At 48.4% G+C, this 15,574-nt stretch overlaps 1 protein-coding gene across 3 annotated transcripts in view; it reads left to right on the forward strand.

The window, feature by feature from the left end:
- The window catches only part of PRKCI (protein kinase C iota), a 418,248-nt gene that overhangs the window by 305,595 nt on the left and 97,079 nt on the right, over window positions 1-15,574 (forward strand). For all 3 annotated transcript variants that reach the window (XM_063916222.1, XM_063916220.1, XM_063916221.1), the window contains one exon: window positions 4,456-4,632. In XM_063916222.1, coding sequence (XP_063772292.1) covers window positions 4,456-4,632 — 177 coding nt within the window. The remainder of the gene's footprint in view (window positions 1-4,455; window positions 4,633-15,574) is intronic.

Raw genomic sequence — 15,574 nt, forward strand, 5'->3', positions numbered from 1 at the left:
AGCGGAGGAAGGGTTAGGTTTAGGCACCACAGAGGAGGGTTAGGGTTAAGCGGATGTGTTGGAAGGAGGGTTAGGTTTAGGCTGCGGGGTTGGAGGTTAGGGGGGCATTGGGGTAAGGTGACTATACTTACCTTGCCCGTATCTGGATTCTTATCATCGGGATGCCACTGTCGGTCTTCTGACCGCCAGCATCCCAAACGCAGGCATTTCCTACCCAATGCTTCCTATCTCCATCATTGTCTGTTATTACCTAGTTTTGTTTTATGACTTTTGTTTCCAATTGTAGAGCGCAAAGGAATTTACTGCTCTGTATAAGAAATAAATAAGCACTTCTCACCCGCTTAACATGTGTGTATAGTAGTCTGAGGATTGAACGTATGTACGTACGTACGTACCATCTAGAGATTGATTTGTTGCTGATCACTGGATAGCTGGAACATAGATTACATGCTAGTATTGACCTTAACTGACACGTCCCTCAGTTTTCACGATTAGATCAATATTAAAATGTCATGTTATACTGTAGTAGGAAGAAAATCAGTGTCTGTAACAAGCAGGAGATAACGTGGGACAATTAGGTTTTGGGTACTAAAACAAAGGAGATAAGTGTATCCTGGAATGAGATTCCCCTCCTTTGCCAAGATCATAGTCTAAATAACAATAGTCCGTTACAGGGGAGACAGATCTGTCTTGCCAGGACCACTGGTATAATGGTCCCACACTAGCATGACACACACTCCTCTAGGTCTATTTAAAGTAGGTTGATTGTTGGTGCTCCCTTCTCCCATGAGATCCCCTTTCACGTCAATAGGAAATTCACAGCACAAGAACGTGGTCGCCCACTAAGCTTTATTCAGACACACAAAATGAAAGGACAAGGCTGAGCAGCTTGGGACAGTTACTGTCATTGTCCGTGACATATCCAGCAGATGACTTATTCACAGTTAGGGGGATATCCAATTAGCCCCGTTTTTTTACCGGGTCTAATTGTCCCGCCGGGGACTATCTAATTAGCCCCAATGAGCCGCGGCACGCATCGGCTTATCAGGGATTTTGTTTCACCTGCCTCCGGCAGGCAAAGCAGAGTCCCCGAAAACAGCCCCGTTTTCATCCGAGAATTTAACAGGATAGCCTGTAAAAAAAAAATCGGTGAAACATCGGAAAAAAAGTCAGATAAACAGCCGAAAACAGCCGTTTTTCAGACCCGATGTTTTAACGGGGATAAATGGATATCCCCCTTAGTGCAACGTTGTTTTCTTATATTAGCTATTTAAGCTCCATACATAACTAAACTTTTTTCGTTTTGTTTGAATTAACCATTTACAGAAGATTGTCAGACTCCTAATAGGTTTTCTTTTAGAACTGATTGCCATGTAAATGGTGGAAGGGACCATTCACATGCAATATATAAAAAGTATATCAATGACCTTCACAATGCTCTCTGTGCGTGCGTGCATACATACATACATACATACATACATACATACTTAAAGTAATTAATATGTTAAACTGTCTTCTCTCAGGTGTTTTGCAGTCTTTAGCTATCCTATCCCAGACTTTGTGTCCATTTGACTAAGTATTCCACTTATATCCTATCTGTGGGACAATCTAGTCTTGATTATGGGTTAGTTTGTAGGCACTAAAAGGTTAAAAGCCAAGTCTGCCCCCACTCCAGTACATCTATAACGCTTCCTACTCTTACCCATCCTCTGAGTTTTGTTTTTGTTTTTTAGGGGCAGATTTATTAAGCCTGGTGAAGTGATAAAGTACTAGCTCCTAACTACCATGTCAGACTGGGTTTGAAAAATGACAGTTAGGAGCTGATTGGCTGGTGCTTTATCACCTTCCACTTTATCACTTCACCAGGCTTAATAAATCTGCCCCTCAGTTCCTTAGGAGTGAGGCACATTCTAGTTAGCTTAGGTCTGTATTATTTTTCCTATCTTTTCAGCACTCTAGAAACTGGTTACAGAGCTCAGTGTGCCCTTCTCTATCATGTGCTGTGACCAGCTCCTAAAGTGGGGGGATGGGGGGGGGGGGGGGGGGGCGCGGTGTCACCGTGTCATTAGCTATGAGCATCCAGGTCACAGGGCTGCCATCAGAAATCACAGGGCCCTGTACAACAAGGGCCTGGTAGACACAGAGGTGTGAGCAAGCACATGTAATGAGCTCTCTCCATGGTACTGATGTGCCCCACATGTAGTGTCCCCTCTAAGTGCAGGGTGCTGATCTGTGAGGAGGGCATATTTACATTTTAGAAGACAAGATTTTAGACATGATGTATCACTTCTGCAGCCCTTCAAAATGTAAATATGCCCTCCTCACTGATCAGCACCCTGCACCTACAGTGAACACTACACATGCAAAGGCATGGATATGAGGGGGCAGAGACAAAGATGTGGGGTTTGGGCAGAGACAGAACGTGGAGAGCAGAGACACAGATACAGGTCAGGGCAGGGACGCAGAAATGGGGGGAGCATAGACACAGATATGGTGGGGCAGAGACACAGATGTGAGGAGGGGGCAGTCACACAGATGTAGTAGGGAGACAGAGGCAGGGTTAGTAAAGGGGACAGATGGGCAGATGTTTCCATCTTCACTGTAGAAGAGGAGGAGAGCTGCAGATGGAGGAACTATGGAGGCAGAGCTGAAGAAGGAAAGCTTATTTGGTAGGGTCCTGAGAGGTGAAACCTGCCTGTGATCAGTGCTTCTGATTTAAAAGAATGCTGCTGTAGCTTTAATTAATAGATGACTTATCGCACAGCTTACAGTAGCTGTGTGATGAGTAATTCATATCACTCTCTGGCCACCGCTGTCCTGTGTGAGGGTGATTAATTAGCAGTTAACTCTGCAGTCGGCCGAGCCCCCTTGACTGTCTGGGCCCAGGACTACAGTGTTCCCCCCCCCCCCCTCCTTCTGATGGCAGCCCTGGTCCATGACTTTACCTACAGAAACCATACCTGAAAAGAAGCTAGGGAGAGCTAGTAGACAGTGACAGCCTACTATGAGAGTAGCGCTGGCCTGCAACGCTTTGCCACACATTCACACAGTACACTGTGCCATCTGAAGGGTGTTCCAAGACCGGGTAACGCCGCCACTCTCCTGCAGTATTCAGCCACACAGGAAGTGTTTGCAGTATCTGTGCGCATTTATGCTTCCTTACTGCTGCTAGGGTAGCATCTGCTTTTTTAATCGTAGACTGATTTAGCATTGGTACACCTATTTTCTGTTAATCATTCTGTACTATTTTTCTAAAGCTAAGGCAGGTTTATTATTTTTCTGTAGATTTCTGTGTGTTTTTCTCCTGCACTATTTCATTAGAATTTAGGCAGGATCCAGCTGTTAGCTGATGCAGTCTATGAGCCTGCAATATTCCTTAAGTTTAAAAGGACATATAAGAAGGTTTTGCAATCTGTAATTTTCTTTGTATGCTTCGATAAATGACGGAGACTTGGTTGAGCATTTGTGCAGAGCAGCGATCTGGTCTTCTGTGCTTTATCAAATGTTACCGGTTTCATACCTTTATATGCAGCTTTGCCGGATAGTGCACACCATTGTTAGGCTTGCTTTATGAGGTCCAATAGTCAAGACTTGAGTGTCCCCATGTAAAAGGAAATTTGATCTTATATTCACTGTAAAATCCCTTCCATGTAATCAATCTGGGGACACTCCGATCCTCCCTGGTTGTAACTATGTTCATGTTATTCCATGTTACATAGCTCTAGTGCTTGTTCCTCCAAGGCTTGCTTATACAGAAAACTGAGTTTAAGTGGAGGTAGGAGGGGTTATATGTGCTGGAGCAAAGGCGGATTTAGCGTTTAACATTTTAGTGCCTATACTCCTGTGCCAGCCCACTAACCCATAGTCAAGACTATAGTGTCTCCCAGATGGAGTATAAGGAAGGGATTCTATGGTGAGTATAAAATCAAATGTTTTCACCCTCCTTATAATAACTAAAAAAAAATGGTGGTCACTCTTTACCATGGAATATGGCATTGTCCTAAGCTGGGAGGAAGCTGACATTGGTCCATCCATTAGTCAGTCCCATAGAAACTCCTGCTTGTGACTTCTTCTAGACCGTTGATTAGTCAGCCAGTTCTGTGCTCTAGCTAGAACAATTTATGCAGTAACCCACTTTTTCAGAATGCATTCATGCTGCGTACAGAACCTGATTTTGAAAGTAATAAAATGAATGCAGCTGGCTCATTGTATGAGCACCCTATTATCATTTTTTTTTCTTAGTCTGAAACGTGGATATCTTTAATATCCTTACAAGAATACATCCTGTGTTTCTTAGTTGTTGGACAGCTTCTCTTTGTCCTAAACGTTGTTTCATGAAAACCATTCTTCCATAGTCATCGTCCGCTGTAGCAATTGTCTCAATAGCTACAAAAAGGTGTTCAACATGAAATATATGCTTTTATGAGCTCCTTTTTGATCTTGATCTCTTTATAGGCTAGGAACAGTGGCGACAGCGATAAGGCCCCCTCCAGCCTGGGCTTGCAGGATTTTGACCTACTCAGAGTCATAGGAAGAGGCAGCTATGCAAAGGTTCTGCTGGTACGATTAAAGAAGACAGAACGCATCTATGCAATGAAGGTGGTCAAAAAAGAGCTGGTTAATGATGATGAGGTAATCATTAAAATTGTTCTCTGTCTGTATAGATTCTCTAGATTCATACATCATATATGTTTGGCGGAATGGGTAAGGGGGTCTGGCTCACGTGTTTACAATCTATAGGAAAATAGGAGTTAAAATCAGAGCGATGTAATGAATGAAGGAATAATTTGTGTTATGTTGGCAAAGCAGATAGGTATGTTCTCACTGCCCAAGGAAATGTTCCTTCTCTTGTAAGAAAATGCAGTGTACATTTCCGGACTGCACACAGGGGGAAAATATTCAAACAAATCCAGATATGCTACTTGCAAGAATACTGACCAATAGATTCAACTACTTGTTCAATTTTCTTTGGAAAAAAAAAAATTAAATATGGTTTGGGACATGAGACAGAGAAAAGAGTGGAAAATACAGAATTTGGTTAAAGCTGCAGTCTTTGTGTGTGTGTGTCCCCCCAAATTGAATACATACCAACATTTTTATATATTTAAATGTTTTTTCTCTAACGTCCTAGAGGATACCGGGATGGTCTTAGCACCATGGGGGTATAGATGGGGTTCATTGGAGCCTGGCACTTTAAAAATTCTTCAGAGTGTGCTGGCTCCTCCCCTCTATGCCCCTCCTGCAGACTCAGTTTAGAAAAATGTGCCCAAGGAGCCGGGTGCATTCTCTAGAGCGTTTTCTTCAAAAACTTTATTTTAATTTGTTATTTTCAGGCAGCGCTGGTTGGCACTAGTCTGCCTGCGTCATGGGACTTAGGGGGAGAACCGGTACCAACCTTTTGAAGGGTTAATGGTCCGGATCCCCGCTGACAGGACGCTAGCTCCTGAGGTTGTGTTTTTCTCGCCCCCAGGATGAACGCGCACTCTAACAGCATGCCGCCACCCCTAACAGCTGAAGTAGCTGGGTTGGTGAGTACAGGAATCGAGGTCCTGGTTAGCGGGAGCCCGGTTCAGATGGCGGCATAAGGGTGCGGCGGGCATCGGCGCTGCGGTGCTTGCTGCAAATAGCCACACTGGCGCTGACACAGAAAAGGGGTTTTAACCACGTTTTCTGTAAATATGTGAGACTTGCCAGTATAAATAATACAGGGACACCGCGTGCCATTAAGGGGGCGGGGCTTCCTGGAGAGCGGGACCAGCAGCTCAGAGGCGCCATTTCCTGCTGCATCAGAGTCCAGTCTGCAAGCAGGGAAGCGCTGCTCCTCCAAGGACCCTCTAAAGCACCTTAAACTGGTACCAAGGGGGGTTTGTAGTGGGGGGGGGGGGGGGGGGGGGAAGCAATATACTGTCTGTTACAACTAGTTTCCTTATCTAAGGTTCTAGTTACTGCCTGGCAAAGCACTGCTTTAGCTGTTGAGGCAAAAGTGTAAAAGCTGGTTTCTCCCTCTGTCTCACGCCATCCAGGCTCTCTGGGTTATTGTGTTATTTCACTGCTCCCGTGTGTGTGTTCTGCTGTATCAAAAATGTCTTGCAAGAAAGCTGTATGTCAGTCCTGTAGCACAAAGTTTTCTCTGACGTCCTAGTGGATGCTGGGTACTCCGTAAGGACCATGGGGAATAGACGGGCTCCGCAGGAGACTGGGCACTCTAAAAGAAAGATTAGGTACTATCTGGTGTGCACTGGCTCCTCCCTCTATGCCCCTCCTCCAGACCTCAGTTAGAATCTGTGCCCGGCTCGAGCTGGTTGCACACTAGGGGCTCTCCTGAGCTTCTAGTAAAGAAAGTATTTGTTAGGTTTTTTTATTTTCAGTGAGATCTGCTGGCAACAGTTCACTGCTACGAGGGACTTGGGGGAGAGAAGCGAACCTACCTGCTTGCAGCTAGCTTGGGCTTCTAGGCTACTGGACACCATTAGCTCCAGAGGGATCGAACACAGGCCCAGCCTCGGTCGTCCGGACCCGGAGCCGCGCCGCCGTCCCCCTTGCAGAGCCAGAAGCAAGAACAACATCCTGGAAATCGGCGGCTGAAGACTCCGGTCTTCATTAAGGTAGCGCACAGCACTGCAGCTGTGCGCCATTGCTCCCTATGCACACCACATACTCCGGTCACTGATGGGTGCAGGGCGCTGGGGGGGGGGGCGCCCTGGGCTGCAATTAGAGTACCTTACATTGGCAAACAGCACATAATATAGTCTAAAAAACTATATATGTGCAAAAATCCCCCCGCCATAATATACATATAAGAGCGGGAGAAGTCCGCCGAGAAAGGGGCGGGGCTATCTCCCTCAGCACACTGGCGCCATTTCCTCTTCACAGCTCCGCTGGAAGACAGCTCCCCAGGCTCTCCCCTGCAGTTTCCAGACTCAAAGGGTAAAAAAGAGAGGGGGGGCACTAAATTTTGGCGCAAAACTGTGTATGTAAAGCAGCTACAGGGAAAAATCACCTTGTGTTAGTGTAAATCCCTGATTATATAGCGCTGTGGTGTGTGCTGGCATACTCTCTCTCTGTCTCCCCAAAGGACTTTGTGGGGTCCTGTCCTCAGTCAGAGCATTCCCTGTGTGTGTGTGCGGTGTGTCGGTACGGCTGTGTCGACATGTTTGATGAGGAGGCTTATGTGGAGGCGGAGCAGGGGCCGATAAGTGTGATGTCACCCCCTGCCGGGTCGACACCTGAGTGGATGGATATGTGGAAGGTATTAACCGACAGTGTCAACTCCTTACATAAAAGGTTCGATGACACAGCTTTGGGACAGCCGGCATCTCAGCCCGCGCCTGACCAGGCATCTCAGTGGCCGTCAGGGGCTCAAAAACGCCCGCTACCTCAGATGGCTGACACAGATGTCGACACGGAGTCTGACTCCAGTGTCGACGAGGATGAGACAAATATACAATCCACTAGGGCCATCCGATGTATGATTACGGCAATGAAAAATGTGTTGCACATTTTTGACATTAACCCGGTTACCACAAAAAAGGGTATTATGTTTGGAGAGAAAAAGCAGCCAGTGACTTTTCCCCCATCTGATGAGTTAAACGAATTGTGTGAAGAAGCGTGGGGTTCCCCAGATAAGAAACGAGTAATTTCTAAGCGGTTACTAATGGCGTACCCTTTCCCGCCAACGGATAGGTTACGCTGGGAGACATCCCCTAAGGTGGACAAAGCGCTCACACGCTTATCAAAAAAGGTGGCACTGCCGTCTCAGGATACGGCCGCCTTAAAGGAGCCTGCAGATAGAAAGCAGGAGGCTATCCTGAAGTCTGTGTATACACACTCAGGTACTATACTGAGACCTGCTATTGCTTCAGCATGGATGTGTAGTGCTGCAGCAGCATGGTCTGATTCCCTGTCTGATAACATTGATTCCCTTGACAGGGACACTATTTTGCCAACTATAGAGCATATTAAAGACGTAGTCTTATATATGAGAGATGCACAGAGGGACATTTGCCGGCTGGCATCTAGAATTAATGCAATGTCCATTTCTGCCAGGAGAGTATTATGGACTCGGCAGTGGACAGGTGATGCTGATTCTAAAAGGCACATGGAGGTTTTGCCTTATAAGGGTGAGGAATTGTTTGGGGACGGTCTCTCGGACCTCGTGTCCACAGCAACAGCTGGGAAGTCGACCTTTTTACCTCAGGTCCCCTCACAGCCTAAGAAAGCACCGTATTATCAAGTACAGTCCTTTCGGCCTCAGAAAGGCAAGCGGGTCAGAGGCGCGTCCTTTCTGCCCAGAGGCAGGGGTAGAGGGAAAAAGCTGCACCAGACAGCCAGTTCCCAGGAACAAATATCCTCCCCTGCTTCCACTAAGTCCACCGCATGACGCTGGGGCTCCACAGGTGGAGCCAGGTGCGGTGGGGGCCCATCTCCGGAACTTCAGCGACCAGTGGGTTCGCTCACAGGTGGATCTCTGGGTTCTACAGGTATCTCAGGGATACAAGCTGGAATTCGAGACGTCTCCCCCTCGCCGTTACCTCAAATCAGCCTTGCCTGCTACTCCCAAGGAAAGGGAGGTAGTACTGGCGGCAATTCACAAGCTGTACCTCCAGCAGGTGATAATCAAAGTTCCTCTCCTTCAACAGGGACGAGGTTACTATTCCACAATGTTTGTGATACCGAAACCAGACTGTTCGGTGAGACCCATTCTAAATTTGAAATCCTTGAACACTTATATAAGGAAGTTCAAGTTCAAAATAGTATCGCTCAGGGCGGTTATTGCAAGCCTGGAAGAGGGGGATATTATGGTATCACTGGACATCATGGATGCTTACCTACATGTCCCCATTTACCCACCTCACCAGGAGTACCTCAAGGTTGTGGTACAGAACTGCCATTACCAATTCCAGACGTTGCCGTTTGGTCTGTCCACGGCACCGAGGGTGTGTTCCAAGGTAATGGCCAAAATGATGATACTCCTTCGAAAGAAGGGAGTTATAATTATCCCGTACTTGGACGATCTCCTTATAAAGGCGAGGTCCAAGGAACAGTCGTTGATCGGAGTAGCACTATCTCAGGAAGTGCTACAACAGCACGGCTGGATTCTGAATATCCCAAGGTCGCAGCTGGTTCCTACGACGCGTCTGGTGATATTGGGCATGTTTCTGGACACAGAACAGTAGAAGGTGTTTCTCCCGGAGGAGAAGGCCAAGGAGTTGTCATCTCTGGTCAGAGACCTCCTGCAACCAAAACAGGTGTCGGTGCATCATTGCACGCGAATCCTGGAAAAGATGGTAGCTTCTTTCGAAGCAATTCCCTTCGGCAGGTTCCTTGCAAGGAACTTTCAGTGGAACCTGTTAGACAAGTGAGGATCGCATCTTCAGATGCATCGGCTGATCACCCTGTCCCCGAGGGCCAGGGTGTCTCTTCTGTGGTGGCTGCAGAGTGCTCATCTTCTCGAGGGCCGCAGATTCGGCATTCAGGACTGGGTCCTGGTGACCACGGATGCAAGCCTCCGAGGTTGGGGAGCAGTCACTCAGGGAAAAAACTTCCAAGGACAATGGTCGAGTCAGGAGACTTCCCTACACATAAATATTCTGGACCTAAGGGCCATTTACAATGCCCTAAGGCAAGCAGAACCCCTGCTTCAAAACCAGCCGGTGCTGATTCAGTCAGACAACATCACGGCTGTCGCCCATGTAAACCGACAAGGCGGCACAAGAAGCAGGATGGCGTTGGCAGAAGCCACAAGGATTCTCTGATGGGCGGAGTATCACGTGCTAACACTGTCAGCAGTGTTCATTCCGGGTGTGGAAAACTAGGAAGCAGACTTCCTCAGCAGGCACGACCTCCACCCGGGAGAGTGGGTACTTCATCCAGAAGTCTTCACGCAGATTGTGAACCGTTGGGAATGGCCACAGGTGGACATGATGGCGTCCCGCCTCAACAAAAGCTAAAAAAGTATTGCGCCAGATCAAGAGACCCTCAGGCGATAGCTGTGGACGCACTAGTGACACCGTGGGTGTACCAGTCGGTTTATGTGTTCCCTCCTCTTCCTCTCATACCCAAGGTACTGAGGATAGTAAGTAAGAGAGGAGTAAGAACTATACTCGTAGTTCCGGATTGGCCAAGAAGAACTTGGTACCCGGAACTACAAGAAATGATCTCGGAGGACCCATGGCCTCTGTCTCGCAGACAGGACCTGTTACTGCAGGGGCCCTGTCTGTTCCAAGACTTACCGTGGCTGCGTTTGAAGGCTTGGCGGTTGAACGCCGGATCCTAACGGAAAAGGGCGTTCCAGATGAAGTGATTCCTACGCTGTTAAAGGCTAGGAAAGACGCTGCCTGAAGTTCAGAAGTTGTTAAGGGAGTGCTGCATATTCAGCCCCCTTTTTGTGCCTCCAGTGGCACCTTGGGATCTCAACGTAGTGTTGGATTTCCTAAAATCACATTGTTTTGAGCAACTTCAGAACGTGGAGTTGAAGTAGCTCACGTGGAAAGTGGTCATATATATATTTGGCCTTGGCTTCGGCTAGGCGGGTGTCAGAATTGGCGGCTTTGTCGTGTGAAAGCCCTTATCTGATCTTCCATAGGGACAGGGCAGAATTGAGGACTCGTCCCCAATTTCTCCCTAAGGTGGTATCAGCGTTTCATTTGAACCAACCTATTGTGGTGCCTGCGGCTACTCGGGACTTGGAGGCTTCCAAGTTGCTGGATGTAGTCCGGGCCCTGAAAATCTAAGTTTCCAGGACGGCTAGAGTCAGAAAATACTGTTTCTCCTGCATGCACCCAACAAGCTGGGTGCTCCTGCTTCTAAGCAGACTATTGCTCGCTGGATCTGTAGCACGATTCACCTTGCACATTCTGCGGCTGGACTGCCGTATCCTAAATCAGTAAAAGCCCATTCCACGAGGAAGGGGGCTCTTTCTTGGGCGGCTGCCCAAGGGGTCTCGGCATTACTACTTTGCCGAGCTGCTACCTGGTCGGGGTCAAACACGTTTGCAAAATTCTACAAGTTTGATACCCTGGCTGAGGAGGACCTTGAGTTTGCTCATTCGGTGCTGCAGAGTCATCCGCACTCTCCCGCCCGTTTGGGAGCTTTGGTATAATCCCCATGGTCCTTACGGAGTACCCAGCATCCACTAGGACGTCTGAGAAAATAAGAATTTACTCACCGGTAATTCTATTTCTCGTAGTCCGTAGTGGATGCTGGGTACTCCGTAAGGACCATGGGGAATAGACGGGCTCCGCAGGAGACTGGGCACTCTAAAAGAAAGATTAGGTACTATCTGGTGTGCACTGGCTCCTCCCTCTATGCCCCTCCTCCAGACCTCAGTTAGGGAAACTGTGCCCGGAAGAGCTGACACTACAAGGAAAGGATTTGGAATCCAGGGTAAGACTCATACCAGCCACACCAATCACACCGTTCAACTCGTGATAACTATACCCAGTTAACAGTATGAATAACAACTGAGCCTCACTGAACAGATGGCTCATAACAATTACCCTTTAGTTAAGCAATAACTATATACAAGTATTGCAGACAATCCGCACTTGGGACGGGCTCCCAGCATCCACTACGGACTACGAGAAATAGAATTACCGGTGAGTAAATTCTTATTTTCCCCTACCCCAGGGGTAATCTGTTGTGTACTCAGTGCAGTCTCCCTTCTCAGGGAAGCAGCACACAGGAACCAGAATGGCTGGATTCAGTTAAGGGGATGATTTCTAACATCTCATCTGAACTGGCTACTGCCAGGCAGGAAAGACAAGTGTTTAAAAAAATCTATGGATGATTTTCTGATTCACACTTCAGACCTGCTTCTCAACCCCAGTCTGACTCTGATGATGAGATACAAGATTTGGAGGTGGGGGAAGTAGAGGTTGATAAGGGAGACAGTACTTTGTCTCAGGGTGTGGATGCCCTTATCTTTTCTATCAGGGAGGTCCTGAATATCTCTGATAAGGAGGCAGAACCTGATGAGGAGTCATTTTTTAATGTAAAACCTAAATCTACTTCCACCTTTACTGTCTCAAAGGAATTAAACACACTTTTTAAAGAGACGTGTGTTATTCCTGACAAGAAATTTCAAACCCCTAAGCGGTTGCTAACCTCCCTCCCTTTTCCCCCTCAGGATAGGAAGGTGTGGGAGAATCCTCCTGCCCTGGATTCCTCAGTGTCCAGGCTGTCATGTAAGATTGTACTGCCTGTACCTGGTGCTATCTCCTTAAAAGACCCTGCTGATAGTAAAATCGACACTACGCTCAAATCACTGCAGTGAGAGTCACACAGAGACCCACCATTGCTTGTGGCTGGATCACAAGGCCTAATCAATTCACGCTCTACTGCTATGGCGGTGTCGGCTCACAGAGCGCTATGGCTCCGACAGTGGACAGCGGACGCTCATTCAAAAAGGGGCATTGAGGACCTTCCCTTCACGGGGGAGGCTTTGTTTGGTGAGGAACTAAACAAGTGGATTTCACAAGCTACCTGTCTACTGTGTGCGGCTCCTCCAGCTAGACATGCTTACCCCGGCCCCTCTGTACAGTCCTTCCGTGTGGCCAGATTTAGAGGCAGGGCCACGGGTGCCTCAAAAGCAGCTAGAGGAATTCGAAGTAAATCTCGCAGACCAGCGGCGCTGGATCTCTGGATCAGAATTCAGGGTCTTTCTTAACGAAGCCCTCCGGGGACTGTTGGCCCCGGCTGCAGGGGGACTTTCAGGTGGGTGTTCGACTCCAATACTACGATCAGGTTTGGGCGGAGTCCTGCCGGGACCCATGGGTGAGAGACTTAATCTCTCACGAGTACCAGTTAGAGTTTCAAGCACTCCGTCCTCACAGATTCTTCAATTCGAGGCTTACCAGCTTCACCTGTAGCAAGAGTTACCTTGCAAACGCCATCCACAAACTGCTACATATGCAGGTTATTATTCCAGTTCCTCCTCTGCTCCGAAACAAGGGATTTTGGGGGTCACTCCGAGTTGATCGCTCGCTAGCAGTTTTTAGCAGCCATGCAAACGCTATGCCGCCACCCACTGGGAGTGTATTTTAGCTTAGCAGAAGTGCGAACGGTTGTATCGCAGTGCACCTGGGAAATTTTTTTTGTGTAGTTTCAGAGTAGCTCAAAATCTACTCAGCGCTTGCGATCACTTCACTTCAGACTATTCAGTTCCGGATTTGACGTCACACACCCGCCCAGTGTTCGCCCAGCCACGCCTGCGTTTTCCTTGGCATGCCTGCATTTTTCCGAGCACTCCCTGAAAACGGTCAGTTGCCACCCAGAAACGCCCACTTCATGTCAGTCACTCTGCGGCAACCAGTGCGACTGAAATGCATCGCTAGACCCTGTGCAAAACTGCATTGTTCGTTGTGCCCGTACGTCGCGCGTGCGCATTGCGCCACATACGCATGCGCAGAACTGCCGTTTTTTAGCCTGATCGCTGCGCTATTTACAGTCGGACAGTGCCACGGCGGTGGTATACATAAACCGAGGAACGAAAAGCAGGGCCGCAATGCGAGAGGTGTCCAGGATACTCCTCTAGGCGGAACGCAATGACAGGGCCATGTCGGCAATATTCATTTTGGGAGTGGACAACTGGGAAGCAAATTTCCTCAGCAAACACGATCTGTATTCAGGGGAATGGGGCCTTCACCCGTAGGCGTTTCAGCTATTGTTTCAACAGTGGGGCTGCCCGCTGATCGACATGATGGCTTCTCAGCTCAAGAATAAGCTGCATCGCTACTGTTCCAGGACAAGGGATCCGCAGGCTGCCGCGGTGGACGCTCTGACGGCTCCGTGGGTTTACCAGTTCATCTATGTGTTCCTTCTGATTCCTCTCCTTCCCGGAGTTCTAAAAAGGGAATGCGTACAGCCTATTCTGATTGCCCCGGATTGGCCTCGCCGGGCCTGGTACGCGGACCTCGTGGGCATGTCCCTCGAGGAACCCTGGCCTCTGCTGCTTCAAGAAGATCTTCTTCTGCAATGGCCGTTCATCTATCCAGACTTACCGCGGCTTAGTTTGACTGCCTGGAAGTTGAAGGGGAGATTTAGCCAGGAAAGGGCTTCTCGCCAAGGTTATCTCGACTATGGTCCAAGCCAAGAAGTTGGTCATGTCTAAACATGACCACTGCATATGGAAGAAATAGGTTTCTTGGTGTGAGGGTCGACAGTATTCTACTGTGGATTTTCATCTTGGCCGGTTCTTACTCTTCCTGCAGGCAGGTGTGGATATGGGCCTACGTTTAGGCTCCATTAAAGTTCAAATCTTGGCCTTGTCTATCTTCTTCCAGAGGCAGTTGGCTGTTATCCCGAAGGTCCACACATTCTTGAAAGGTGTCCTTCGTATTCAACCACCATTTGTACTTCCCACAGCTCCGTGGGATCTCAATTTGGTCCTGACCTTTCTCCAGTCCGATTTGGGAGACGGGAGAGATGTGTGCTGAATGATTTTAACACAGACCGCTCAGCACACATCTCTCCCTCCGCTCAGCACAGCACGATGTGCTGAGCGAGGGACGGACGGGGGGCCGCTCACTTCACACAGGTTAAGTGAGCGACCCGCTAGATTGAGCCTGCATGCAGGCTCAAGCTAGCACCGGCGATAGCGGTGCGCGGGGCCACTCATCGCTATCGCTGCGGGGCATACACACGACAGATCCGTGCTTAAAATCTAAGCAATCTAGTCATATTGCTTAGATTTTAAACACTGATCTCTCCGTGTGTACCCCCCTTTACACTGGGTGGACAAAAAGTATTTGACTTGGAAGTCGTGTTATCAGCTTTGGCCTCTGCAATGCGTGTCTCGGAATTGGGGTCCTTATCCTATAAGAGCCTTTATTTAGTGTTCCACGAGGATAGGGCGGAGCTCAGAAGTCGGCCGCAGTTTTTACCTAAGGTGGTGTCGGCGTTTCACATCAATCAGCCTGTGGTGTCGGACACTTAGGCTACGCCAAAGTCCCTGGACGTGGTTCGGGCTTTGAAGATTTATGTCAATCGGACAGCTCGTCACAGGAAATCTGGCTCGTTGTTTGTTCTCTATGATGCGGCCAAGATTGGCTGTCCTGCTTCAAACCAGTCCATTGCTCGTTGGATCCGTCTGACAATCCAATAGGCTTACTCTTCGGTAGTCTTGCCGCTGCCGAGATCTGTTCAGGCCCACTCCACACGGTCGGTGAGTTCTTCATGGGCGGCAGTCCGTGGTGTCTCGGCTTTGCAGTTATGCCGAGCAGCTACTTGGTCTGGTTCAAACTCATTTGTAAAGTTTTACAAGTTCTATACCTTGGCTGCTAAGGATTTTCAGTTTGGTCACTCGGTTTTGCAGGCGTCTCGGCACTCTCCCACCCGGTCTGGGCGCTTTGGGACTTCCCCATGGTACTAAGACCATCCCAGTATCCCCTAGGACGTTAGAGAAAATAGGAATTTAATACCTATCGGTAATTCCTGTCTCGTAGTCCGTAGGGGATACTGGGCGCCCGCCTCTGTGCTTTTGTGTTTTCCTGCAAGCATTTTTCTTGTATGTTCTTGGTTGGGTCTGCTGTTGCTGTCCCTATTTTTCTGTTGTGGTTAGCGTGGCTATCCTCTT

This window comes from Pseudophryne corroboree, chromosome 4 (assembly GCF_028390025.1).
Source record: "Pseudophryne corroboree isolate aPseCor3 chromosome 4, aPseCor3.hap2, whole genome shotgun sequence".
Classification (NCBI taxonomy): domain Eukaryota; kingdom Metazoa; phylum Chordata; class Amphibia; order Anura; family Myobatrachidae; genus Pseudophryne; species Pseudophryne corroboree.